The 26,862-nt window shown below is 53.5% G+C and overlaps 2 protein-coding genes across 3 annotated transcripts in view; both read right to left on the bottom strand.

The window, feature by feature from the left end:
* DOC2B (double C2 domain beta) overlaps nucleotides 1-24,475 on the bottom strand; it is a 50,287-nt gene extending 25,812 nt beyond the window's left edge. For both annotated transcript variants that reach the window (XR_014257941.1, XM_082443553.1), the window contains exons 1-6: nucleotides 23,312-24,475; nucleotides 22,141-22,435; nucleotides 19,680-19,791; nucleotides 10,339-15,762; nucleotides 5,228-9,931; nucleotides 624-2,613 (exon numbers count right to left, since the gene is read on the bottom strand). Coding sequence is in view for 1 of the 2 variants with exons in the window: in XM_082443553.1 (XP_082299679.1) it covers nucleotides 624-990 (367 nt within the window). In the remaining variant the exon portion in view is untranslated. The remainder of the gene's footprint in view (nucleotides 1-623; nucleotides 2,614-5,227; nucleotides 9,932-10,338; nucleotides 15,763-19,679; nucleotides 19,792-22,140; nucleotides 22,436-23,311) is intronic.
* A 675-nt stretch (nucleotides 24,476-25,150) lies between these two features.
* Nucleotides 25,151-26,862, bottom strand: part of RPH3AL (rabphilin 3A like (without C2 domains)) — a 118,162-nt gene continuing 116,450 nt past the window's right edge. The window contains 1 exon segment of the mRNA XM_082443591.1: nucleotides 25,151-25,280. Coding sequence (XP_082299717.1) covers nucleotides 25,270-25,280 — 11 coding nt within the window. The 3' untranslated portion in view covers nucleotides 25,151-25,269.

Below are 26,862 nucleotides of genomic sequence, written 5' to 3'. Positions count from 1 at the left end.
GAGCGGCGGGACCAACGGACGCGGGAGGAGGAACCACCAAGGTTTCTCCAAAGGACAAGCGGCCCCGCGGTCCCCTGGTCCTCCGCCCCCACGCCAGCCAAGCCGCCGCGCTCTGCGGCCACCGGCCCCACCAGGGAGGCCGCCCGGCCCGGGCCCCGGGCGCCCTCTGCCTCTCGCCCAGCCCGACCCTCGGCCGAAGGGCCGGTCCGCCGCGAGCTCCGGAGCGGGGAGCGACCGCGCGGCCGGCAGCAACTGGTGTTTCCCCGGGGCGCAGTTCCGCCCTGCCTAGGAACAAAAGCCGCCGCCCGCGCCGGGGCTCCCGGCGTGCGGGCCGAGAGGGGGCGCGGCGCGGGCTCCGGGGAGCTGGGTTCCCGGAAATGGGACACCCCCGGGGGGGCCCCCGAACTTCCCACCTCTCCGATCTGCTCGGGGGCGGTGTCGGGGCTGTGTGTGCCGGGCGCGCGGAGGGCGCGCGGAGATCGCACAGCGCGGCCGGGGGCAGCGACACAGCGGCGGGTGTGCCGGGGGAACCGAGGTCGCAGGGGAACCGAGGGCGGGCGAGGTCGGGAGCGCGAGCAGCCGCGCAGGGGAGGGGGCGAGAAGCCGGCGGGTGGGAAACTTACTGCAGTCGTCGGACTCGTAGCCGTCGGCGTCCGGCTCGTCCTCGGGCAGCTTGGCGGGCGGTCGCGCCGTGCTGCGGCCGGGGCCGGGGCTGGCGCCGTAGGCTCCAAACAGCTGGTCGACATCCTCGTCGTCGTCGCGGGCGCCGTCGGAGGGGCTGCGGCGGCCCGCGCTGGCCGCGGCCGGGCGCGCGGGGGCGTCCGGGGGTGCAGCGGCGCGGGGCCCGGCGTCCGGCGGCAGGCCCCGCGGGAAGCGGGGGAAGTAGTCGGAGATCTGCTTGATGGGCCGGATGGGGCCGGGGCACACGTCGATGGCCATATGCTCCTGGATGCTGATGGTCGCCTTCTCCCCGCGCCGCCGGAGGGTCATGCAGGCAGCGCGGCCCCGCCCGGGCGCGGCCCGGCCAGACCCGGCGCGGCCCCGGCCCGGGGGCGGCTCAGCAGGCCCGGCAGGGCGCGGCGGGGGCTGCGGGCATCGCCGGCGGCACCCCCGGACGGCCCTGACGCGGCTGCTGCCTGCTCGGCGGCTGCTGCCTGCTCGGCGGCGGCCGGCGCGAGTGAGTGCCAGGGGCCGGCAGGCAGGGGGCGGGCCCAGCCCGCGTCACCGGCAGCCGCCGAGCAGTGCGAGAGTGCGGGCGGCGAGGGCGGCGCGGCGCGGAGCGAGCTGAGCGGCGCCGCACTCACTCGCACTCACACCGGCGCGCACGCCGGCCCGGGACCCCGCGCGCGCACACTCGGCGGGCAGGGCCACCGGGCGCCTTCCACTCACGCACCGCAGGACAGGCGGGGAGCTGAGCAGGGACCCGCACATTCCCGCGCGTGCCCGCACTTTCTGGGCTCCGTTCACACAGGGCACATACCGGTGTGCAAGGACACTCCCAGCGCACAGAAACGTGTGCAGAACTGGGCGGAAGCTCCCACTGCTCACACCTGCAGGACACACGTACCCGTACAGAGTTGCTTGAGGCTGCGGTGGCACCGTATACCCCCCAGTACACACACATCCCTAACAGGACACACAGACAGCACTCGTCGAGGTGGTCAGGGGACCCAGGGCACCCCTGTCCCCAGCACACCTAACAGGACGTACGAACACACCCAAAAAGTGATCAGGGGACTCAAGGCACCTCCCAACCCCCAATCTAGCAGGACACACAGCCACACTCCTAGGAGTGCCGGACAAGATGCTCACACACGAGCAAGACATCCACAGCGGTACAAGGTCACTCCTGGCGCAGTCTGTTCACCCTTCCTCTCAGGTCACATACAAACACACTCTCTGTAACCAGGAGTCAGTCTCTCACTTGGTCTGTGAGTAGGTTGAGGGACCCAGCCCCCGCCCGCCCGCCCCCCATGGCCAGGAGAGGATGAGGGCAGGCAGGGCTGGGCATCCCCAGGGAATGATGAGCGAGGCAGAGGTGGAGTGGCAGGGTGTGGCCGGCCCACAGGCTCAGGCTTCCCACATGGTCAGATAACCAAACAAATGCCCAGCCCTGGCTGCTGTCCTGCTTTCCCAGGAACAACGCTCTGTTGGGAACGGCTGCTGCTTATACAGGTGTGTCCCCAGAAAGCCCTGGGTACAGACGGAATCCTGTTCACTCTCTGGTTTCCACTGAACATCAGAAACGCTTATCTTCTTGGCTGGGTCCCTTCCAGGAAAACTGAATGCAGGACCCCAAGCCTGTGCCCCTCCACCCACCGTAACCCCTGTGGAGGTGTGGAGAGCAGAGAGAAGAGAGAGGAGGCCTCACCTTCATCACTTCCAGTTGCATCATTCTGGCAGATCATTGGCTCTCTCTGAACCTCAGTTTCCTCAGCTGTGAAATGGGGCTACTTCCAACCTCACAGCATCGTGGGGAGGCCGCATCTAGCGCAGAGCATGGCAGATAAGAGGTGCTCACCAGCGTCGGCTTTCTCTTCACCCTTCCCTTCGGGAGATGAGACTCATCGTGAGACATGTGATGGAGATCCGCATGTTGTTTCACGGCAAGTTCTGAAACGGATGGTGAAGGTCACCACCCACCCTTGAAACCTACGGTATACTCTGTCAAGAGCCTTCAACAGCTGTTATCTCACTGATTCCTTTTATCACCCCACGATGTAGGCAGGGTACGATGTTCCCATTTTGCAGGTGAGGAAATTAAAGCTCAGACACAGTGACTCGCCCAGGTGACTGCTGGCTGGTGGCAGAGCTGGGGTCCTGACTCTCTGGAGGCTCCCACTGCCCCCATCCCCGCCTCTCCCTCCTCACCCCTAGAGAGCAGAGCTGGAAACACAGGTAAAATCCTGCTCCCCAGAGCTCTTCCTGAGGCTTCTTGGCTGGGGACCACCCAAACTGATGAGGAAGAGAGAGGGGGCCGAGAGTCTTAGGGGTTACAGTGGGAATGAACCAGCCTGGGAGCTCCCTAAGGACAATCTGGGATCCTGGTAGGAGAAAATTCAGCCTTCCAAGAGTCAAAGGCCAAGCGAGGGACAGGAGAGCCTGGAAGCCTAACACAGTGAGTGGGTTTCCCATTCCCAGGGATGCGTAAGGGGATTAGTCCTTAAATAGGCGCAGAGTGGCTTCTGTGCTAGAGGTGGCTGCATCACAAAGCGATTATGTAATGACACGGGGTACTAAAGTACAAGCACTGAACCATCATTTCGTACTTCATTCACTTGAGGAGCACGAGAGTGTTGTCACCATCTTACAGATGGTGAAACTGAGGCTTCAGGAGGTCGAGTGACTGGGAATGAGAGCCTGGATTTCCTGACCCTGTGCCCTTTTGATGGCAAGGCTCTACCCGTGTGTTCACTGGGATGTGGGGACAGAGGGGGCTGATCACTTCCTCCTGGCTTCTTGACTTTCTGTGGGTCTGGCTTTCTGGAAGATCAGCCCCCGGCTCTTGGCTCTGCAGGTGCTGGCTTTAGGGAGGGTCTGGAAGAAGTGGGAGCCAGGATGACCACTGGAGAAACACGTGGCATATCTGAGGCCAACCTCCAGCAGGCGGCAGAGTCAAGGGCCACTCTGCGATCTTACTTCATCCAGCTGTGAGCCCAGCTGAGATGAGGTAGGGCTCCCTGGAGGGGTAGAATTGGTGTTATCTGGGCAGGTGTCTAGTTTCTAGAAAGAGTCTGGGCAGGGGAGTTAGGCAGATGGATTCAAAAGCCAGTGTCTGCCTCCTCCTAACTGCGTCTGATTTGGGGCAAGCTGCTTAACTTAGGCCCGCAGCGTCACCTGTGGAACGGGGGAGGCCATGAACAACCTCGTGAGAAATGAAGGTAGGGATGCCTATAAAGCGTCTGGCCCGGTGCCTGGCACGTAAGAGGCACTCAGTGAATCGTCATTCTCTTGCCCCTGCCTTCCCGGTGCAAACCATGGTTGGACGCCCTGTGCCTGCCTCTGTCTCTCCATCAGTGAAATGCAGTTGGCTGCCTTCTTTTCCTGTCCACTGCCAGGACCAGATGAGGACGCTGGGGAAAGTGCCTTGAGAAGTGAACGTACTGGCCAAGGATGGGGTGCCGGCTGGCATGTGTGGGGATCTTTAAACAGCTGGACGTGTCCAGACCCCATCAATCACGTTGCCTTCCATTCCCCACACAGGGGTGGGCAGCTCGGCAGCTAGACTCGTCCTTGGCAAAGTTAAGCGGGTAGACTCACAGCCCTCAGGAACCCTGCACTCTTTTTTTTGGCTGCACTGCGCAGCATGTGGGATCTCAGTTCCCTGACCAGGGATGGAACCCGTGCCCACTAAAGTGGAAGTGCGGAGTCCTAACCACTGGACCGCCACGGAAGTCCATGGAACCCTGTACTCTTGATTCTCCCCCACGTGCTTCTCCTAACAGGCTTCTGCCCTCCCCCCTCCCTCCCCAACAGACTACAAAGGCCCCTGTCCAACAAGGTAGAAGTGGGTTCCTCAAAGGACGGCCCAGGTACCTGTATCCCTGGGATGCCTGCTAATAATGCAGATTCCAGGCCCCTACCTCACACCCACTAACTCAGATATGTGCGTGAAGACTCAGGGTGCATCTTAACAAGCACGCCTAGATTATTTTTATGCACAATTATTTTTATGAGAATCACTGGGTTAGCAGGTGCAAACGGTTTAACATTCTCACCTGTTTTGCTGTCCCCACACTGTCCAACGTGCAACACTCAGCGGGGAGGGTTGGAATTTCTAGAGCGCTTTGGCAAAGTCCCAACAGGGAGTCTGAAACACCCCACATCAGGCATTGTGACTTCTTTCCTGGCTGAGAGCGACCAGTTAAAGCCTTTCCTTCCAGTAGGTGAGAGGCATTTAGAGGAAATGACCTCTACCCTGCACTTGGCTGGACGTCCTTGGTTGGCATCTCTGGCTGGTGTCCGTGTGCCCTGGGAGGAAGGACCCTCCCTGGCCCTGGTCTAACGTGTAACCCCAGTCTCCATCCTTCCCTGATTACTGGAGGAGCTCTGGGCTTGCTGTGCTGATAGAAGTTTCTCTGTACTGATAGGAAATTTTAACCCAAACGAGGGGCTGATGGAAAAATTCCAAGCACTTGCTGTTTGATGGAGAGGGGCCTTCTGGGGGCCCTTGTCCATTCATTTCTCTAAGAATCCACACTGTAACAAATATTTATTGAGCACCTACCCTGTGACAGGCTCCAGGCTGCGTCCTGCAGGGGGCCTGATGGTGAACAAAGCCCCCATTTTTCTTTCGATTCCAGATGACAGAGGGCAAATCAGGAAGGGAGGGGAGCCATCCACTCTGGCCGCCCCCTGCCTCTTCCTCAGCCCACGCCGGGGCCTCAGCCCGGGAAGCGTGCAAGTCGATGCACAATAAGTCGATGGAAGCGGTTGCCATATAGCCTGTGGCTGCTGAGAGGCAAACTGGATATATTAAGCAATATTAAAAATGCAGCTCTTTCTGATAATTTATTATGCACATTTCATAAACATATTATACTCATCACAGTACGTTTACTAGCACTGGGCCTACCAGTGGGGAAAAGTTAACACTTACCTAATGATGTTATTTCACAGATGTCAAATGTTCTTGGAGCTCTCGTGATGGGCTAAATGGCTCAAAGAGATGCTCGTCTCCTTCTCCTCCTGGGACACCTGTTCAGTGGTTTGCAGACCACAGGTCTGTCAGCACCCACAACTCCCACTTTCTGAGGCCTGGAGATGGAGGACCTGGCCCAAGGTCACGGGAGGCTGACCCAGGACTTACACCCAGGGGCTGAGTGGAGGGACTACGGCTCTCTCTCCTTCTCCACATAGGCCATGGTCTGGGCTGCCGGATTGGAAAGAGGCCAAGGTGAGAAGCTCACCTGGCAGGAGGGGCTTAGCCCAGGATCAGGCTGCCTCTGGCTGGAGATCAGATGCCAGGGAGGGATAATGCTGAATCCTTAGGGGAAGCTCCAGAAATAACCTGCTGAAGGACAGGGTGTGTAGCCTGAGGCTTAGATGACAGCAAGGATGAGGCAGCACCCTCTGCCCCCACCCTAAGAGGCCTGGGGACTGCTGGAGCCCAGGGGCTGGTTCGAGCGTCTTCTAGAGTGGCGTGAACGTTTCAGCATTATGAATGGGCTAGAATGGGCAGGAGCACTAACTGGCCGTTTTGAAACTGAGAGCCAATAGCCACGTATGTTCCCTCAAAGAGCTTTGAATTATGATGCAGTTCAGAAGATATTAACAATGAAAATGGTGGCTTCCAATTTTAACTCATTCTACTTTTGAAATTTATAAAATATTTCAGTCATAGAGAAAAGGCCTAGAGTATAACATAAAGACCCACAAGCCAGCCCAAAAGCAAAACATTTCAGGTTTCTCAAAAAGCTAAACATAGGATTACCATATGACCCAGCAATTCCACTACTAGGTACACACCCAAAAGAACTGAAAGCAGGGACTCAAACAGATACTTGTACACTAATGTTCACTGCAGCATCATTCACAACAGCCAAAAGGGAAACAACCCACACGTCTACCAAGATATGAATGGAGAAACAAAATGTGGCACATCCATACGATGGGATATTATTCAGCCCTGAAAAGTAATGAGTTCTGCTCTATGCTACAACCTGGATGAAAGTTGAAAACACGTTAAGTGAAAGAAGACAGACACAAAAGCACAAATATTATATGACTTTCCTTATAGGAAATGTCTAGAATAGGCAAATTTATAAAGACAGAAAGTAGATTAGAGGTTACCAGGGTCTGGGGTGAGGGGAATGGGGAGCTTAATGGGCACAGAGTTTCTGCTTGGGGCAACGAAGGAAGTTTTAGAAATAGAGAGCAGTGATAGTTGCACAATATTGTGAATGTAATTAATGCCACTGAATGCTACACCTAAAAATGATTAAAATGGCAAATTTTGTGTTTTATATATATTTCACCACAATTTAAAAAATTACAGATGCATTTGAAATCCCCTGATCTTCTCCTCCATCCCATTGCTCTCCCCGGGGGCCATCACTGTCTTGAATTCCATAATTATCATTCCACACATTCATTTTTACGTTACTAAATATGTATGCATCCATAAACAATATATGATATTGTCTTGCACATCTTAAAACTTCATATAAATGGCATCATACTGTACACATCCTCATTCAACAGATTTTTTCACTTACCATGGTTTGTGAGATTTATTCCTGCTGATGCGTAAACTATAGTTTGTTCTCATTGCTGTATAACATTCCACTCTGTGACTACACCACAATTTATTTCTCCTTAGTCCCATCATTGGACATTTAGGTTGACTCCCACACTTTGCTATTGCAAACCTGTTGCCATGGATAGTCCTATCTCCTGGCCCACATGGGAGGGTTTCTTTGCAACTTCCTGGATAGGGAATTGCTGGGCTGAAGGATATATGTATCTTTAGCTTGACCAGATAATGCCAAACTGCTCTCCATAGTGGTTATGACCCTTTCATTCCTATCAGCTATGTCTGAGGGTTCCACTTCCTCCACACCCCCATCAACACTTGATGTCGCCCGACTTTCGAATTTTTGCTGGTCTAATTGGTGTGAAAGGGCATCTCATCATGTTTAATTTGTTCTTCTTGCTAACTAGGTGCTGTTGCATTTTTTCCCCACTAAGAGTGGGTGTGAGCTGACAATAGATAAATGTAGCAAATTGAAAATTGAAGCATTTCTATTGATAAGGGGTAGGTTAAATACAGTATGACTCACCTTTACAATGGAATATTATTATGTAACCATTAAAAAGGACAAGGCACCTCTGTGTGCACTAATATGGAGGATATATTGATATTCTGATGCACTAAAAATCTTTTCATCACAGATATATTGTCTAATAAAAAAGGAAGAGGCATAAAACAGTGTGTTCTCTTTGTATATAAAGATGTATATACACATGTATTTATATATGCATAAGATACCTCTGAAAGAATAAACAGGAAATTGATAAAAACTGTTCATCTGTGAAGGGAATTGTAGGGTCAGGGAAATTTTTTTGCTCTGTGCATTTACACTACACATATGTATTACCCGTTAAACAAGAAATTCATAGAGACAGAAGGTAGAATAGAGGTTACCAGAGGCTTGGGGATGGAGAGTGGGAGGTTATTATTTAATAAGTACAGTTTCTCTTTGGGATGATGAGAAAGGTCTGGGAATGGATAGCGGTGATGGTTGTACAACACTGTGAATGTACTTAACCCACTGAATCATACACTTAAACATGGTTAAAGTGGCATATTTATGTTATCTATATTTTGCCACTATAAAAAAGTAGGAAAAGATGTTAAAAAAAAAAAGTAGGAAAAGAATAAGCCCATGATGAAAAAAGATTTTAACTGTACCCTTTAAAAATAATAATTATTTAAAATGTTGTTCCTTTCTGAATCTCCGGCCCCTGAAGATAAGTCCTAATCCTGGCTCCACAGCGGGCATGGTGGGAGCTGGGAGCCAGGACCTGCATCTAGCGGGCAGGGGTCTCCACCGGACGGGAGTTGAGACTTCCAGAGTCCCCCAGAAGACAGAGATGCCAGCTCCTGAGGCCTCACCTTGGCTGAGCACTGCCTAAATCTCCATCAAGACTCTGGTCCCATGAACTTGGTGGCCTGGGTGGCCCATGCAGCTCTGAGGTTCCCCAGCCCCACACTTCCTTCCACTGCTGCTTGCCTCTCAGCCCTGTCCCCGTGGCTCGCAGATCCCTGCTTCTCCATAAACAAGACCTCTGATGACCTGGGCCTCTCCCACCATTTCGCCCAGCTTGGCCCTCCTCCATGCCTTGGCACTGGAGTCTCCCCAGATCCTTCTAATGCTCTGCCAACGTGTTGTGCCCTAGTGCCCACCCCCTCCGTGCCATTCTTACGGCTCCGGATGCCTTTGCCCCTCAACACGACAGCCCCGGCCCGGTACCCCTCCACCAGCAACCTCCCTCCCAAGGGCTTCACGTCAGCCGCCACTTCCCACGGCCACACCCCGGGCCCTGCCGTGCCCTGTCACCGCGCTACTTCCTAAATCACATCTGCAGCCCAGGCAGGGTGGGGGGATCAGACACCAGAGAAGGAAGACCTGGTTCACAGGGCGAAGCAGCTTCCTTTAGTCTCCCTGCTGCTGCAGACACCTCGCCTGCAGGTCCCTGCATTTCCACCTGAAAACCTCTGAGGGTCCCAAGCCCCCAGCAAAAGCCCAAAGCACAGCCAAACAGAGGACACCCCGTAACCTGGCGTTCCCCAGCCTCTGTCACTTATGCACCAGCTTCTCAACTGGGACCTGCGTTATTATTTACTTTAAATCAACGTGCATTAAAAAAATGCTTTAAATACCCAGGTTAGCTTTGTCCTAACCATAATATCTGTGATGGGAATTGATGCGCTGGTTATATTTCTCTACTGCACACTGAAATAAACATATAATTATTACCATAAAATTGTTTTCATTAAGTAAATAAGGTTAAGTCAATTGCCCAGGGTCTCATAACCAGAAAGAGGCAGAGCTAACACGTGGCTGACATCACTGTTCTCCCAGCCCCCATCAACCAGCCAAGTCTGCTACACGGTGAAGCTGAAGACGACAGAACACAGCTCTGCGCAGGTGCATTGCAGGGCGGGGCGAGCCTGTCTGAGGTTTGCTTGGCATCCTCGTGGCACCTGCCAGCTCTGCGCTGGCTCACCCCTGCACACACACACAGGGCAACGGCCCAGGGGCCTACGCTCCCACGGGGCCAGGCCTTGGTGCTCACCTTCTACCTCATTGGAGAGCCCAGGGTCTGAGTCAGATTAGCAGCATGGCAGCCCTACCTCCCCTGCCCCCAGCTCTAGATCCCCAGCGACCGGCCGGCCCGCACAGGAGGCAAGGGCTTGTCCTCAGTCCTGAAACGTGAAGGCAGAGAGTTAGGTCAGCAAAGGGGGTGGACGGAGGAGGAAGGGGTCCCGGCAGAACGGCTAGCGGTTGAGCTGGCTGCAGCTTGGCTGTGAAGCGGGGCACTACAGGGGCGGGGGGTGGAGGCCTGATGGCCCTGCTGAGCCTTACACCGCCCCCCTCCTGGGGGGCTACTTTCCCGCGGGCTCCCCTGCCTGCTGGGTGAGTGTGTGAGCACTTCGCTGCGTCCGCTTTTAGAGTCAAAGACTCCAGGACGGTGCAGGGTCCTCACGGCTCCTCCAGCCTCCCCTCGCACTGCCAGCCCGGTGCCCAAACACACCCATCGCCCAGCCGGGCTGCTCCACCTCTGCCTGCTGCCCTCACCTCCCCCCCGCCCCCCGCCCCCCACCGCACACACCTGCGCTGCCCCGATGCTCAGGTGTTGTTCCTCCGAGGCCAGGAATTCTTTTCACGATGCCCCCTCGTGGCTGGGTCTGTGCCTCATTAGAGCTCTCTTCTCACTTTCCGTGACTTCTGTTCCAGCGTCTGTCTCCCCGAGTTTCTTGAGGGCCTCGAGGGACGGCTCCATCTTTGAGACCCTCGAGCTGTGCGCTCAAGGTTGACACGCCTCTGGAGCCCCGGGGGCTTTCCCAGGACTCACCCCCGGGAGCCCAGGCTGCAGCCCAGGGCGGCCCGGGAATCGCCCAGGGTCCCAGAGTTCAGAAGCTGGGGGGCAGGCAGCCTTCCACAACACAGCCAATGTTTGTTAACATGGAAACCTAGGCCCAGAGATGTGACCTGACCTGTCCAAGGTTGCTCAGTAACTCTGAGGCAAGCCAGGGCTCGTGGCTCTGTGCCAGCCTCTGTCCTGGGGACAAAGAGGGTGGTTTTACCCTTTCCTGCCACTTGGGATTCTTTGGGTGCAGCCTCCAGCTCAGGATTTGAAGCACATCCCAGATACGCCGGTGGGGTTTTCCTGCTCCCTGGGCCCTGCCTGGGTTCTGGTGGCCCTGGTGGTGACTGGAACTTGACCCCTTCCCACAAGGCTTTGGCAGAGGATACTTAGTCCTGAAGAGGAATCCATTTCCTTTCCTTCATCCTATCCTCCTCCGTCCAGGCCCATTGATGCAAGCCTAGGTCTGCCTCAGGGCCTTTGCACTAGCCAGCAACTCCTCCAAAATATCCTTGTACCACATCCTCTCATGGGGGGCTCATTCCCACCTTTTAGATTTCAGCTCAAGGCCATCTCCTCGAGAGGTCTGACAACCTGAACAAGCCAGCTGAGTTCAGGTCCTGTTTACTGTTCATTGTGGGTGAGCTCATTGGAGGTAGGGACGCAGCACAGTGCCTGGCCCATAGCTGGCAGGCACTCAGTTCACAGTGGCTGAAGGAAAGAATCAAGCACATTAGCAGCCAGGCCAACCAGAACCAGCCGAGGTTGTTGGGGAGAACCTTGGGGTTACAGGCAGGGCAGCTGTGGAAGGAGGGAGGCAAGGCCAGCAGAGGCCTCGCCAGCCCGCCCGGCTTCTCCCTGCCTGCACAAGTTCCCACCCTGGGCAGGCGGTGGCCTTGGAGACAGCAGCGTCCAGAGGGAGGAGGGAGGGAGAGCAGAGGGTCATCCATCAGCCGGAGACGTGGAGAGCCTGGTAAATCAGGGAGGCTGTCTGAGGCTCCTCCACCAAACGTCTGCCTGGTGCTCTGGACATCTGGGAGCCCGGTGGGCAGGCGGAGGGGCTGCTTCAGCCCAGCTCCTATGGGGACTGCGGACAGCCAAGGCAACCCCAGGGACACCCTGACTGAGGAAGGAGGACAATGCCCTCCCTCTCCCTGTACCCCCAGGCACCTCAGTGTATGGCCAGTGACCTTATACAACTTTCACCCCATCCTGCAAGGCAGGTCATTATTTTGTTTGACTTACGTTGAATTTCAATATACAAGAGTATAGAGGTTGACATATCAAATCCCAAAACATACCCACCAAAATCAACATGTTCTTTTTTCAGAGACATTTTTTAGCTTAAAAAATGTGAACTATAACAGAAAATTGCATAAAACGCAGATGCACAGTGTAATGAATAGTTATAAAGCAAACACCAGTGTAATCACCACCATTTCATCACAGAAGTCATGAAGTAGGGAGTTACGATCCCTCCCCGCCCGAGGTGTCCATGATGTGTCTGTCTCACTCCACGCTTCCCTTGCCCCCTACAAATTCTGATTTTTATGACACCATTGCCTAGGTTTCCTGGTCTTTTAAATATATAAATACAATAAAACATTACAGACAAAAATGTCCCTTCCTGAGCCCCATCCACTCAGCGGGCAAGCATAATTATGATACATCATTCCAGGCTCTGTCTGATGTTCTTACTATGCATACTTGTATTAGAGAAATACTGTTTTATATAGTTTAAAACTTTTCACAAGTGGCATCAATACTGGGTGTATTATTCTGCAACTTGCTTCTTCACTCCTCTCTAAATGCTTTACCAAAAAACAGCTTTATTGAGGTATAATTTATACACCATAAAATTCAGCTGTTTCAAGTGTACGATTTAATGGTTTTGAGTAAATTTACAGAGTTGTGCAACCATCCGCACAGTCCAATTTCAGAACGTTTCCATCCCTCCAAAAAAGTCTAAATGCTTTCTTGTTTTCTCTCTTTTCCTCTAAACGCTTTTTTAAAAAAATAAATTTATTTATTTATTTGTTTTTTATTTTTGGCTGTGTTGGGTCTTCGTTGCTGCACGCGGGCTTTCTCTAGTTGCGGCGAGCGGGGTCTACTCTTTGTTGCGGTGCTCAGGTGGCTTCTCTTGTTGTGGAGCATGGGCTCCAGGCACGCGGGCCTCAGTAGTTGCGGCATGTGGGCTCAATAGATGTGGCTCACGGGCTTAGTTGCTCCGCGGCATGTGGGATCTTCCCGGACCAGGGCTGAACCCATGTCCCCTGCATTGGCAGGCGGATTCTTAACCACTGTGCCACCAGGGAAGCCCTCTAAATGCTTTTTGATACACATTTTAATATCTGCCCTCTATAAAGCTCCTACTACGTGCCATGTGTTCTAACAGCGTTACCTATGTCACTCATTTAACCCTTGCAGAACCTCTGTCAGATGAGTTCAGAGAGGGTGAGGAACCGCCCAAGGTCCCTCTGCTAGAAACCGATGGAACAGGCCAGCAACCCAGCCACCTGAGCCCAGAGGCTGCAGAGCAGCTCCGTTCCCCGGATGCTCTGAATTGCACGTTTTTCCTACTATAAGCCACGTTGGGCGAACACTTTCATCACACAGATGAGACACTGCAGCTCAGAGGGGCCAAGTGACTTGCTCGATATTCCCGGGGTGGGAACCGGCAGAGCTGGGATTCGGATCCAGGTCTGTGTGACTCCCAGGCTCCCCCTTTTCTGGTCCCCTCTGCTGCTTTTCTCTTTTCACTACAGAAAAGGGAAAAGGGAGGGAAAGGAGGGGGAGGCTGGGTGGAAAAGGAGAGAGAGATGTCAGAACCGACCTCTAAATTCGTGCATGTACCCACAAACACACTGACACAGCCGCACATGCGCACAGAGGGCTGCACACACCTGTGTGGGTGCACATCCACCCAGGTGCACACGCACAGCTGCACACACACTCACCTGACCAGAGTCAGTGTTCAGAGGCCCCTTGTGTTCAAAATGAAGAGAATGTCAGAGAGTGTGTGTGTGTGTGTGTGTGTGTGTGCAGTGGGGGATTCAGCCTTGCCGGGTCCCTCGGTGGCCCCTGTGTCAGGGTCCAGACCTGGGAAACGCTCCATCAGGGGCAGGGCCCCTCCCTGCGGGGGGGCTGGGCCTCCGTTCCCACAGCCCCCTCTCCTGTCCCGGTGTCTGCTGAGGGTCTTTGCTAAATAAAGTCTCAGTTCCAGGGAAATGGAGCTGGGCGTGATCTCCGGGGACTTCACGGAGCTGTTGGAGCCGCAGGGCCAGCCCGGCTCCTGTGCTGCCAGGAGCCGAATCCACCGTGTCTCTGCTCACTGGTCTAGATGCCGCCTGTCCCCAAAGATCATTCCTGTCCCTGGACTCAGGTGAACCTACACAGACATGCGAGGGGCATGGGAGCCCCGCTGAAAAAGCAAGAGCAAACACTGAGTGAGCACGCACTGTGTGCCAGACATACGGCCTCGACGCAGGTCTGTGAGGCGTGCACGGAGACCACTACCATTGCAAACATGGGGAAACCCAGGCGCTGGGGGCCTTCTGCAGGACCCTACAGCTAACAAGAGGTGGGCTCTGGATGCAGACGCGGGCTGTGTGTCTGCTCCACGTGGCACGGGGAATACCCAGCCCCCCAACCCGTGCAACAGCACAGTGAGTTCTGGCATCCAGCCCCCAAGCCTTGGTCCTGCCTGGTGACTTGCAGAAGCTGCTAAGCTGACAGGACCGCGACAAGGTTTTTACCCACAGCTGCGGCAAAATGGGAACAACAGAGGACAATGTCGTTACTTTCTCACAACGTTAAATTCCCTTAATTCAGAAAAGATGGTCTTTTCTTGATTCTTTTTCCTTTCTTTTCTGAAATGAGAGTGATCTCATATGATGGTTATGATTTTATATTCTTATTTGGCAAGATAAAAATGTGAGCAGCTGCATGCCAGCCCCCAAATCTGCGGGAGGTTTTGTTTCCGGTTGATGGACCCCCGAAAGTCTGGGCCTCTTCAGGGTACCCACCACTCGGCCCACCTCAGCCTGGAATTGGGACTTCTCCTTTTGTATCAGTCCTCTCCAGTTTCATATTTGCATTTGCCAAAACAATCCAGTTGAGGAAGTCCTGTCCAGGGTGTTTAAAATCTTTATGCTACCAGCTCAAACTCTGGATTGAGTTAACAACAGAATAGAGGAAAACTTTTTTCTTCTTTAGGAGTCAAACTTCAAGGGAACTTCAACCTGGGAACTCAGCCAGTTCCTGGGAAGTGAAGAATCAAAGACCTCTGAGCAGTAAAAAAAAAATGTCTTTAGAACAGAGCTCAGCTCGAAGTCCAAGCTTTGGCCTTAGTGGACATGAAGAACACTGGTCTGGTAAAGCTTGTTTATCTCCCTTCCACCAGCTAACGCGGCGCCCCCAGGGGCAGCGGGCAGGAGGTTGGAAAGGAGGCTGGCAGGGCTGTCTGGGGCAGGTCTGTTTAGGGAAAGGCAGCAGCTCAATATACTCGGGGCATTTAGTACTGGGGGCCAAGGGATCTCGTCACGCCCACAGCAGCCTGAGTAGTCAAGCGAAGTTTCCAGGACACTGATATGTTGACCTGGAAAAGAAGGGGTGCTCCTAATACGCCTCAGAAAGATTTCCATGAAACTGGCTAAAAAGCAAGCACAAGACCAAAACCAAAACCAAACAGACAAGGGAAAGGATAAACTTCAGCTGTCTGGAAGCTTCGGAGAGAGTGGAGAACACTATAGGGTGAGTGCCTGGGCTGGGTGGGAGGTGGGGGTCAGACAGCCCTCCCCCTCCCCCTGCCAGATTAGCAGTGCTGTGCAGGGGCAGGAGCTTACCTGGGGGAGCTGCCTCCTGGCACGGGCCTGGTACCTCAGATGGTCCCAGGGTCATGTGTCCAACTGCAGTTCCCAGCCTCCCCTGTTGGAGCTTGCACCCGGAGCCTGGGAGCTATTCTGTCCCCCCGCTGATCATGTGAAGTGGGCGCAGCCAGAGAGAGCAGGCGAGGCAGGGCATTTACCGCTGTTATCATGAGTGAGGCACCAATCCGAGCAGGTGTCATGCATTACTTCCTGTAATCCTCACTATTGTTCTCTTCAGGAGACTGAGTCTCAGAGAGGTTAAGTTACTTGCCTAAGGTCACACAGCCAGCGGATGCCAGAGCTGGAAAAAGAACACAGCTTTGTCTGACTCCAGGGCCTGGGCTTTCTGCCCTTGACTCTTCAGCCAGCTGGTGGCAAATCCTGCCACCTGCAGCTTCCAGGGAGGACACACCTGCTTGGGCCCAGCTGTGCGCCAGGCCTGGGATTAACCTCACATTCTCCCTCACCCCTGGGGCTGCGCGGACAGCGGCAACCAGAAAGCTTTCATTTATCTTTCCCCAGACACCAGCTCTGACACCTCCAATTTCTACTGCAATCACAGTGTTTTCTGAGTCAAGCAGGGTAAAAGGAAAATCGCTCTTTCCCTGGAATAATTTTTCATCTTGTTATTTCCATTAGCTGACTCTGCTTGAACCTGTTCCACGCTGCACGGTTTGAATTCCCAGCTTGGAAATCCCTGGGCTGGGCGGGAAATACTGCTTCCCTCCTAGGAGCGGATGAGGGGGTTGCTGCCAGCAGATGGGGGGCAGGGCATGGAACACAGTGGGGAGGGGGGCTGATAAAAACCAGGGCAGGAAGGAGGGGGCATTTTTGTTTCTTCTGACTCCAGAGGAGGGTGTGTGGTGGAGTTCCACAGGGCTCTGCTGGGCTGATGGGTGTGGGTGGCAGAGGCCTGCTGGGACCCACAGCCAGGGGGCCCAAGGAAGGCAAAGCCATTGGCAGGAAGGGGGGTGGTTCCAGAAAACTAGAGGACTCTGGACCCATGCCCCGGACCAGGGCACAGAGTAAGGCTGCTTGAGGATGCTGATTTCAGTTTTCGACAAGTTGAGAATCCTCAGGGGACCATGTAGATGAGCACAAGCTTAAGAGTAGGGGGCTGGGCTTCAAATCCTCGCTCTGCCACTTGCTAGCTGTGTTATCTCGTGCGAGTGGCTTAATCTGTCCCAGCCTCAGTTTCCTCATCTGAGAAGTGGGAGGAATATGTCTGCCTCCCACTGTCGTGAGGACTAATGGGGGTGAAGTGTGTGAGGGGCTTAGTCTAGCATCCAGTGTGGACCGTGGGACCCAGATGTCAGCTGTTTACGGTGAGCGACCCTTCCCAGTGTGCCTGGGACCTTTCCAGGCTTTGACACCAGAGGTCCTGCATCCCGGGAAACCCCTTAGGTGTTGGGGACACTGCGATGGGCCGTCATCCCGGCTGCGGTCTCCATGCTCCTCAGATCCAGCAGGGGAGCCTTCAAAGTCCACTTAGGTGCTCTGGGAAAGGCTGAAGCCTTTGCTAAGGTTTCTGCAAAACCTGGGGTGTTTGCATCACCTCTGGCTCGGGGGTCTTGCTTTGGCCGGGTTGACTCCATATTGTGGAGTGGATATCATTTCCATACTAAGATTCTGAACCACAGAGATTCAGATGTGAAATTCAGCCCCTTCTTCCCCCAAATCCGTCTCCACAAGGTACGTGGGTGTGCAGGTGACACTGTGGACGTTTCAGGTGGGGTGGGAGTGGCTTATATCACTGCAGAGCAAACAGCATCACAGGGAACAAGACAGGCCAGTCCTTCGGCCCCCTTGGGGGCGTGTGGCCATGTGGGGGGCAGTGGTGGCTTCACTCAGGGATCCCCAGCCCCACCCTATCTCTCTGGCATCACTCCCTGACCTCTCTTCCTTCCTCTAAATTCCTGTTCATTTCTATCTCCTCTGGGGCTTGGGCCCCAGTTAGACTATGTTCTCAGGATCATCCACAATCAGCCTTAAAAAGTATTTTCCTAAACAAAGACAGTTCCTTCCCCAAGAAGAATGGTGGGGCCAACCACTCAGATAACAGCAGGTTGTTGCACATGAACTGTGTTGAATGATCTGTTTAGACTGGGAAGGACCTCAGGGTGGGGGAAGGCCACACTGGGGATCTGTTCCTGGTTGTGCAGGGCTCCCTTCCCTGGCTCTTTCAGAGACAGTGCCCCTGGGCTCCCATCGATTTCCCTCCTGGTGCTCCAGCCCCTGCAGCGGAGCTGCTGCTGTTGAGGGAGCCATCTTTCCCAGGTGACACCTGCCCCAGGCTGGCTCTCACCCCGGAGCTACAAAGTCACCACCTTCAGGGCCGAAAGACCCTGGAGCACAGCTGGTTCAACCTTTTATTTAATGGGGAAACCGAGGCTCACGCTGGCAAGGCAACCTGTCTGCACCCACACGCTCGGGAGGCAGCAGAGTCAGGACAGTGAGGAGAGGGGTGCAGCCAGATGGGCAGCCGGACTTGCTTCTGCCACACCCCAGGCAGCAGCTGCTTTGGGGCCTGGAGGCCCGGCGCCCGGGCAGGGTACTAATGGAGGCTCCAAAGACCGGGTCCTCAGCAGCCCGGGTCTGTCTCAACATCGGCTCTCCCCTGGGAGCCTATCAGCTGCTTGGAACTGAGTGAGCCCCAGGCAGGGGACCCCACAGCTTGTGGAAAGTGTAGGCTCCTGATCTGCTGGCCTTTCCCTAGGGATGGAGAACAGACGGGCCCTGGACTTGGGAGTGTTTCTATCCATCCATCCATCCATCCTCCCTCAGGAGAGCAGTCCATCCTTCTGTCCATCCTCTCTTGTCTTTCAGTACACTGGTCCACACACAATAATCATTCACTTATCTTTCCATCCATCTGCCCAACACTCCACCCATCCACCCCTCCCTCCTTCTCTCTCTCTCCCCCTTCCTCCACCCATCCACCCCTCCCTCCCTCCCTCTCCTCCTTCCCTTCCTCCCTCCCCTTCCTCCATCCATCCTTCCCTTACTCCCTCCCTCCCTTCCTCCCTCCCCCCTTCCTCCATCTATCCTTCCCTTACTCCTTCCCTCCCTCCCTCCCCCCTTCCTCCATCCATCCTTCCCTTACTCTCTCCCTCCCTCCCTCTCTCTCCCTCTTCCTCCATCCATCCTTCCCTTACTCTCTCCCTGTCTCCCTCCCTCCCTCCCCGTTGTTTACCCATCTCTCCACCCAGCAATATTTCTTGACAGCTAACCAGGGACTCAAAGGTGCATAAGACATGACCCTGCCTTTAAGGAGATGGGGTGTGGGTGCGGGTGGGGGGACGGACTCTAGGGAACCCAGCTCAGCTGCACCTCATCTAGAGGCAGCGCCCAGGCGGCAGGCGCAGGGTGCGGATCGGAGCAGGCTCTGCCTCGGGCGGGGGGCAGGGATGACAACACCCAGCTTTAGGTTCCCTTTTCCCCATTAAAGAGCCTGGGCAGAGAGGTGGAGAGGCCGGCAGTGGGGAGGGAGAGGCTTCACCCGTCAGCTGCTCAGCAGGTACAGTCAGATTTAAAATGTCGCCAAAGAGTGTCTGCCGAGAGGCAGGGGGTGAGCGTGCTGAATTATTTCTCCAGTAATTGGCACTGAAGCAGCTGCAGACATCCTGCGGTCTGCATCAAAGAGCGCAGAGCTTGGCCTGTCTCGGTGAGGCCTTGGGGGCAGCTTGTCCAGGTCTCCCAGGGTTCTTCCAGCTCCCACCCGCCTCTCCCCTCCCCCTGCCCGCCCTCCTCCCCCTCCCCATCTCCTGGTACTGACGGAGCCACCAGTTCTCCCTGGCTTTCTGTACAAGGCAACCTGGGGGGCGGGGCTGGGCGCGTGCAGGTCGGAGCCCTGGCCAGCTGCTGGTGAAGGGACAGGGACGAGGACACTAGAGCACCGAGGCCCTTCACTGCAGGGGACAGCCTTGCAGGGGGCTCTGCCAGTGTGTGTCTGGCAGGGTCCCTTTCCCCAGATGGTCTGGGCAAGGCCAGTGCCAGGTTTTCCTTTAGTCTCATCCCTCCCGTGTGCAGAAGAGCCTTTGGTGGCCCTTCAGATGAGCAATTTGAACTGACTGGTCACACATGTTTTGTAAACGGTTGGATCTTTCTGTGTGTGTGTGCGTGTGCGTGTGCGTGCTGTCCATCTCCCCTGGCAAGGGCCCCTCCCAGTGCATTTCTGGCTGGTGCCTGGGGCACCTCTCCCACCGCGGGGCTCTCCACCTGGTCTCCTTATGCCGGAGGCTTCTCTCCCTCCCTGGGGGCGGAGCGCAGGGCTGGGGCGGCCCAGGGTGGAGGATCCAGACAGCTTGGTCAGTTTCCAGAGGCTTCCTTCCTGCCGCAGAACCAAACAGAGATCAGGTCAAAGGGAGCCCCCGTGTTGGCAGTAGGGGTGGGGATGGGTCCCACCCCTGCCCCTGGGACTTCCCATCTCTCCACCCCCTCCCAAGGGACCTCTGGGGAGCAAAATTAGAAAACTATTTAGTGCAGTTGTCTCATCTCATAGATGGGCTGGCAGCAGGGCCAGACAACCGGTGTCCCCAGGCTGCCCCTCAGCAGAGTGTGAGGACCCCGTCAGGCCCTGAGCGTGGATCTGGCCATACTCACCGGGTCTGCACCCAGAAAGAACAGCCAGGCCAGCCAGGACCAGCTACATAATTTGCGGGGCCCAGTGCAAAATGAAAACGTGGGGCCCCCTGTTCAACGTTATTGAGAATTTCGAGACAGTGACAGCAGAGCCTGAAACTGAGTGTGAGGCCCTGTGTGACTGTACAGGTTGCGCACGTGCCCGTGAGGCCAGCACTGAGGCCAGTCAGCTTCCAGCCATCGAGGGAGCCGCTCAGGTCCCCGGGTGACAGCTGTTCCCCATGCCATGAGCCACAGGGGGCAGAGAGATGCAGGACAGCTTCCTGCCTTAGAAGGAAAGGCAGAGCCTCGTGTGCTGCTGGTGGGAATAGAAAATGGTGCAGCTTCCGTGGAAAACAGTGGTGATTCCTTAAGAAGTTAAGTGTAGAACTACCACATAATCTAGCAATCCCACGTAATCCAGCAATACACCCAAAAGAATTAAAAGCAGGGTCTCGAACAGATACTTGTATATCAATGTTCGTAACAGTCTTACTCACAATAGCCAAAAGGTGGAAAAAACCCAAATGACCATCAACAGATGAATGGAAAAACCATGTGACCTACCCAGTGGAATATTATTCAGCCATAAAATGGAAGGAAATTCTGACACAGGCTACAACATGGATGGACCTTGAGAACACTAAGCTAAGTGAAATAAGGCAGACACGAAAGAACAAATACTGTACGATTCCACTTACATGAGGTACCTGGAGTAGTTAAGTTATAGAGACAGAAAGTAGAACGGGTGTGCCTGGGGCTGGGGAGGGAGGAATGGGGAGTTAGTGTTTAATGGGCACAGGGGTCACTCTGGGATGACGAGAACGCTCTGGAGATGACGGTGGTGATGGCTGCACAACAATGTGAACGGATTTAATGTCACTGAGCCGTACACTTAAAAATGGTTAAAATTTATGTTATGTGTATGTTACCACAATAAAAAAAAATAAAGAGAATAAAGGAAAGAGGGGCAGGTGGCGTGGGAAGACAAGACAGTTGTGGACGTTTGACAGTTGAGATGGGTTGGGGGCTGTGGAATTGCAGCTCCCGGTCCTGGAGTTCAGGGGTCATGTTCAGGTGCGGCTCCCACACCCCTGGGAGCAGTTGCAGGTCAGTCCAGAGACAGGCTCTGGCTCCAAAGGTGCTGAGAGGCTATTTGATTGATGGAAGCTCCTGGAAACCCTCTAAGCCAAATCCTCCCGCTTATACAGGCCTGAAAAGACAACTGCTCCCCTGAGCCTTCCCTGGGTCTCCCGATAAGGGAGGACTCAGGAGAGCATGACGTGTGCTCAGCCTCGCTGGACACGAGACAGCGTCCAACGTGGGGGCAAAATCTCTGCGCAGTGACTGAACTTTATTCTCACTTGTTAATTAGCAGAAGGAAAATACCCCAGTGGGACAAGGGGCTGACTTTACCCTACTCATCTAGACATTATGATCTGTGTCTTTCTCCGCCTGCACAGACCTCCCTCCCCGCACTGAACCCTGATTTGTTCTCACCAGACCGCCCCCCTGCTCAACCCAGCATGGTCTTTGGCATCTGACTGCTCTGCATTCACATACAGGCACTCTTGACCTCCCTGGGCCTCAGTTGCCTCTTCTGTAGAATGGGAACATTAGAAGCATCTGCCGCATAGGTGGGTGAGGACCCCTAAAGCATGCAGCAGGTGCCCGACCCAACAGGCGGCGGCCACGGCGGTTATTACACAGCACAACGCTTCATCTCTCCCGGGCCCTGGCTCGGCGGAGTTGAGGGCGCTCTTTGTTGTCAGCAAACAAAGTGGTGTGAGGAGGCGGGAGCTGTGAGGGAAGCGAGGGAGGGCACCGCCTGGGGTCCTTGATGGGCCTCCAGCCGGGCAGCTCTCCTCTCCACTGCCTGCTGCTCCCCGGCACGGCACTCGGGGAGAACACGTCGGAGACAGTTCACCGGAGAGGCAGGAACAGGAAGAGATAAGAGATTTCAGGCTTCTGGGAACCTAGGGATGTGATGCCAGAAAGTGGGCGTTTTCTCCTTTGGGAAAGGTGCCAGCCCCCATCTCTGTGGGTAGAAGTGACTCACCTGCTGGGCCTGTGGATGCTCTTTGCTCCAGGGCTAAGGAACAGCTGGCGGTGGGGCCTCTGTCCAGGGGTGGGATGCGACAGCAGGACTCGGTCCCAGGCTTGTCTCCTCGTCCAGTGGGGCGCTGTGTTTCCTCTGCCAGCCAGGTCCTCATCACCCGCCCGCCGCTCCCCTGCCTGGGTCGGTCTAGGGGTGTCAGTCCAGGGAGACACAGGTAAACTGGTTCCACTAGATCCACGGGACTTCAGAGTTGGTCTCCTGCACTTCCCTGGTGGCGCAGTGGTCAAGAATCTGCCTGCCAGTGCAGGGGACACAGGTTTGAGACCTGGTCCGGGAAGATCCCACATGCCGTGGAGCAACTAAGCCCGTGTGCCACAACCACTGAGCCTGCGAGCCGCAACTACTGAGCTCGTGTGCTGCAACTACTGAGGCCCGCGTGCCTAGAGCCTGTGCTCCGCAATAAGAGAAGTCACTGCTCAACGCAACTAGAGGAAGCCTGCGTGCAGCAACTAAGACCCAATGCAACCAAATAAATTAAAAAATAATAATAATAATAATAATAATCTGCCTGCCAATGCAGGGGACACGGGTTCGATCCCTGGTCTGGTAAGATCCCACTTGTCGCGAAGCAACTAAGCCCATGAGCCACAACTACTGAGCCTGCACTCTGGAGCCTGCAAGCCACAACTACTGAGCCCGCGTGCCACAACTACTGAAGCCCTCGCACCTAGAGCCCGTGCTCTGCATCAAGAGAAGCCACCGCAATGAGAAGCCCGTGCACCGCAACAAAGAGTAGCTCCTGCTCGCCGCAACTAGAGAAAGCCCGCATGCAGCAACGAAGACCCAACGCAGCCAAAAAAAAAAAAGTGGGTCTCCCAATGGGGAGCACCAGCATCACCTGGGAACTTAAAAATACATGTTCTCAGCCCCACCCTGGAGCTCTGAGCCAGAAGCTCTGGGGTGAGGTCCAGTGACCTGTGTTTTAACAAGCCCACCGGGTGACTTCGATGCTGCAGAAGGGTGGGGGCCACTACTGAACCTCAGCCTCTAACACTGCACTTGACACTTCGGCAGCTGCCCAGTCAATACTGGATAGATGAACCATTATTCTCCGAGGGGAAGAGCATGACCATCTGCTGTGTCCCAGGCTCCATGCAGCCACTGCACTTACCTTCTTACGTCATCTGAACAACTCTTGAGGCAAGTGCCACGTCTGAATCCTACGGGGGTCATGACTAATAGCAGTGGTAGGAGTTTTACAAGTGCTTTCAAGTTTTTAATTTCCACAACAATCCTGTGAAGGAAGTATTATCCCCATCTTACAGATGAGGAAGCTGAGACAGAGAAGTACCCATGATTTCAGGTACTAAGTAGTGGAGCTGGGATTCAAAATCAGGTATCCAAAGTTCATGAGCTTTCCACCTGTGGTCTCTTTTAGGGACTACTTGGGTTATCCAATATTTGGGACAAGTCAAGTCATTTCTGCGCTCCATGATTTTTACAGATGCCACAGACCATCCTCCACCCCTAACTGTGAGAGTCTCAGCTTCAAAAGTTAATTTGTAAGTTGGATGCTTGAGACTCAGAAAGCAACGATTTCTTGGTTCCCAGACCCACCATAAAGAACCCTTGACTCCTGGCAGCTCCCAGACCCTGGTGGGGGTATCTGCATCCCATCTCTGCCCTAAAGCTGAAGGCTTCCGGGGTTAACACATGATGAAACTGCTTCAGAACCCCATCAACCTGGGACACATCTCTAGGAAACACATTTGGAATTCACCCTGGAGGCTGTAAGGATTGGGTCCTTCTCCTAGACTAGGTCTGGTCCAGGCACGGGGTTCTAGTGGGAGCTGAGTGTGGTGGCTTGTGCTAACATCAGGTCTGAGGAGTCTAAAGGGGGTGTCGGTCCCAGCACAGAGGTTCCTGAGAACCGGGAGGCAGAGGCAACAGCCCCTTACAGGCCGGGCATTTGGATAAAGGGACCTCTGGGGCTGTATTTTCTCTGCAAGGCAGGTCCTCATCGCCTCTTTATCTTACTTTCCTGCTATGGCTCCAGGGCTCTCACCCACATCCCACGGGTTTATCCTGTTTGATACATATTTTTCCACAAAAAATTCCATTGTTAGAAATATAATTTGGTACAAAGTTAAAAACTGTCCTATAAAATTTATAACATAGGGCAGCCATCTCCTGCCCCCCCCCATCCCCAACCCAAGTCCCTCTCTAGGCAACCCTTAGAACTCAGCCATTTCTGCTGGTGTTTACCTTTGTACTGAAATCTCATGCTGATTCTACTTCTTGATTTTTCAGTTTTATATATTATTTTATATGTCATGATATAGAATATCATGATATCATATTCAATCTCTCCAACACAGGTATACTTCTTATCCTGTTTGTACATCCTTGGGTATCTCCCCTGTCCTCATGCTCCAATCTGGGCTGGCTGGCCTTGGCCTCTAGCCCCCACACACAGCCACTGCCAACATCCTGGGGACTCTCTTTGCCTCTCTCCTCTGTTGGATCCTCAGTTTCCTGTGTTCCTGTGTCCTGGTTTTCTCCCTTGTTTGGTTGGAGCACATCCTGTAGTAGCTGCCTGAGAAAGAATGTATGGGAGGTAAATTAAAAACAAAACAAAACAAAACTTCACAAGTCTGAAAATATCTTCATTCTACTGTCATTAAGATTTGGGTGGATATAAACCCAGATTAGAAATTATTTCCTGCCAGAATTCAGAAGATACTTCTTCACTATGTTCTGGCTTCAAAATCTGCTTTGAGAATTTCAAAGCCATGTTAATCCCTGACCCTTGGTATATGACGTGTTTCAAAAAATTTTTTTTCTCTTTGGAAGGTCTTAGGATTTTTTTTTCTTTAGGATTTTTATCCTGGTGTCCTGAAATTTCATGAGAAGTCTTGCTATAGTTCCCTAAATCTTTATTCTGAAAGATTTCAGACATATAAAAATAATTCAAATATGACATATAATGAAATATTATAAATATTACAAACCCATCTATCCATCGCTGAGATTAATGAAACATTATCAGTAAAGTTGAAACCGTTCCTTGTGCCTCTTCTTCTCAAGATGTATCTTGAAAGCTGTTGTTTATCCTTCCTATGCATTTCTTTATTCTTCCACTGCATAAAATATATGTTAATATATAACATTTTTGCATGTTTTAAAATCTCTACATAGACGGTGTCATAACATATTTATTTTTTCTGCCATCTGTTTCTTCGCTCAGCATTGTTTGTAAGAGTCATCTATACCGAGCGTGGCCTGACTATATCACAGTTTATGGATCTAGTCTTCTGCCGATGGTATTTAGGTTGTTCCCAGTTTTTAGCTAATAAAAAGGTACTGCTCTAAACATCCTGTGCACATCTTCTGGAACACACATAGAAGAGTTTCTATACGGAAATGGTTCTTGGTTCTGCCAGCACGTGGAGCCATCTGGGGAGCTTTACAAAATCCTAAAGTCAAGGCTGGGCCCCAAATTGATTAAACCAGAATCTCTGGGGGTGCATCCAGCATGAGTGTGTGTAAGGCTGGCCGAGTGATTCCAATGAGCTGTCAGTGGCGACCACCACTGCTCTGGACCCGTGCTCCTCAGGGTATGTGGTCCTCCAGCCAGCAGCCTCATCTGGGAACTTGACAGACGTACATGCTCAGCCCCTGGCCCAGACTTGGTGGGTGAGAATCTGTTTTAGCAAGACTTCAGGTGATTGCACTGCACCTGCAGGCCAGGTGCATCTTCATCTACAGGTATTGCCACATGGCAGCTCACGATGGTTGTGGCCCACCGCACGGCTGTGGTTTTACGTCACTGTGCTTGGCACTCGGTGGGTTCTCACTCTATGGAAGCTCCTTTCCTTCAGTCCTAGGAGATATTCTTGTATCATTTCTTCTACGATTTTCTCTCCTCTCTTTTCTGTTTCTTGGCTTGAAATTCCTATTAGTTGGAGGTTAGACCTTCTGCATGGATCTGATGTTTTGGTTGTCCAATGGTCTTGACTTTTCCTTCTTTGTTTCGGTGTTTTACTTTCTGGGAGATTTTCTCACATCTTCCATCCCTTCTAATGCCTTTTAAAATTTCTGCTATCGTGTATATTTTTTAAATTTTCAAGAGCTTTAACACTTCCTTTTAAAAAATGACACTCTCTTCCTGTCTCATAGGCAAATATCTTCAGAGGATTGTTCTCTGACCCCTTTCTTCTGTGTACTGGAGTCTCTGTACCTTCGGCTGTTGGTTTTGGTCAACTGCTGGTGCCCCTGGCTGTTGCCACTATGTAACACAGCAAAGCTAACAGGAAGCTCTGTACATGTGGGTAGGGCTTGGGAATGGGGGCCTCATAGTGGTGACTGGGTAGAGACTGGGGAATTGTCAATATCAGGATCTGTCAGTCTTTTCTCTTTGCTCAGTTTCCCAGAGAGAAATTCAGTAATGTCCTGCCTTGGGGTGGCTGGATGGGAACAGGCCCAGCTGTCAGCAGAGGAAGGGGGCTGAGGGTCTCCCCATTAACCATCGCTTCACCCCAGCCTTTGGCTGGTCTTGGGGTTCCCAATCCAGAATCCTTCTAGTTCAACCTTGGCCAGCTGTACACCTGTCTTCTACCAGGATCAGAGAAGGGCAGTCATGTGCCATCTGGGCTCAGGTCTAACCACTTCTTCCAACCAATACTATTTTCACAGCATCTTGAACTTCCACCTTAGGGATAC

Source organism: Balaenoptera physalus, assembly GCF_965194825.1.
Source record: "Balaenoptera physalus genome assembly, chromosome: 20".
NCBI classification, from domain to species: domain Eukaryota; kingdom Metazoa; phylum Chordata; class Mammalia; order Artiodactyla; family Balaenopteridae; genus Balaenoptera; species Balaenoptera physalus.
The sequence above is the reverse complement of the archived record's forward strand: the minus strand, read 5'-3'. Positions and strand labels throughout refer to the sequence as shown.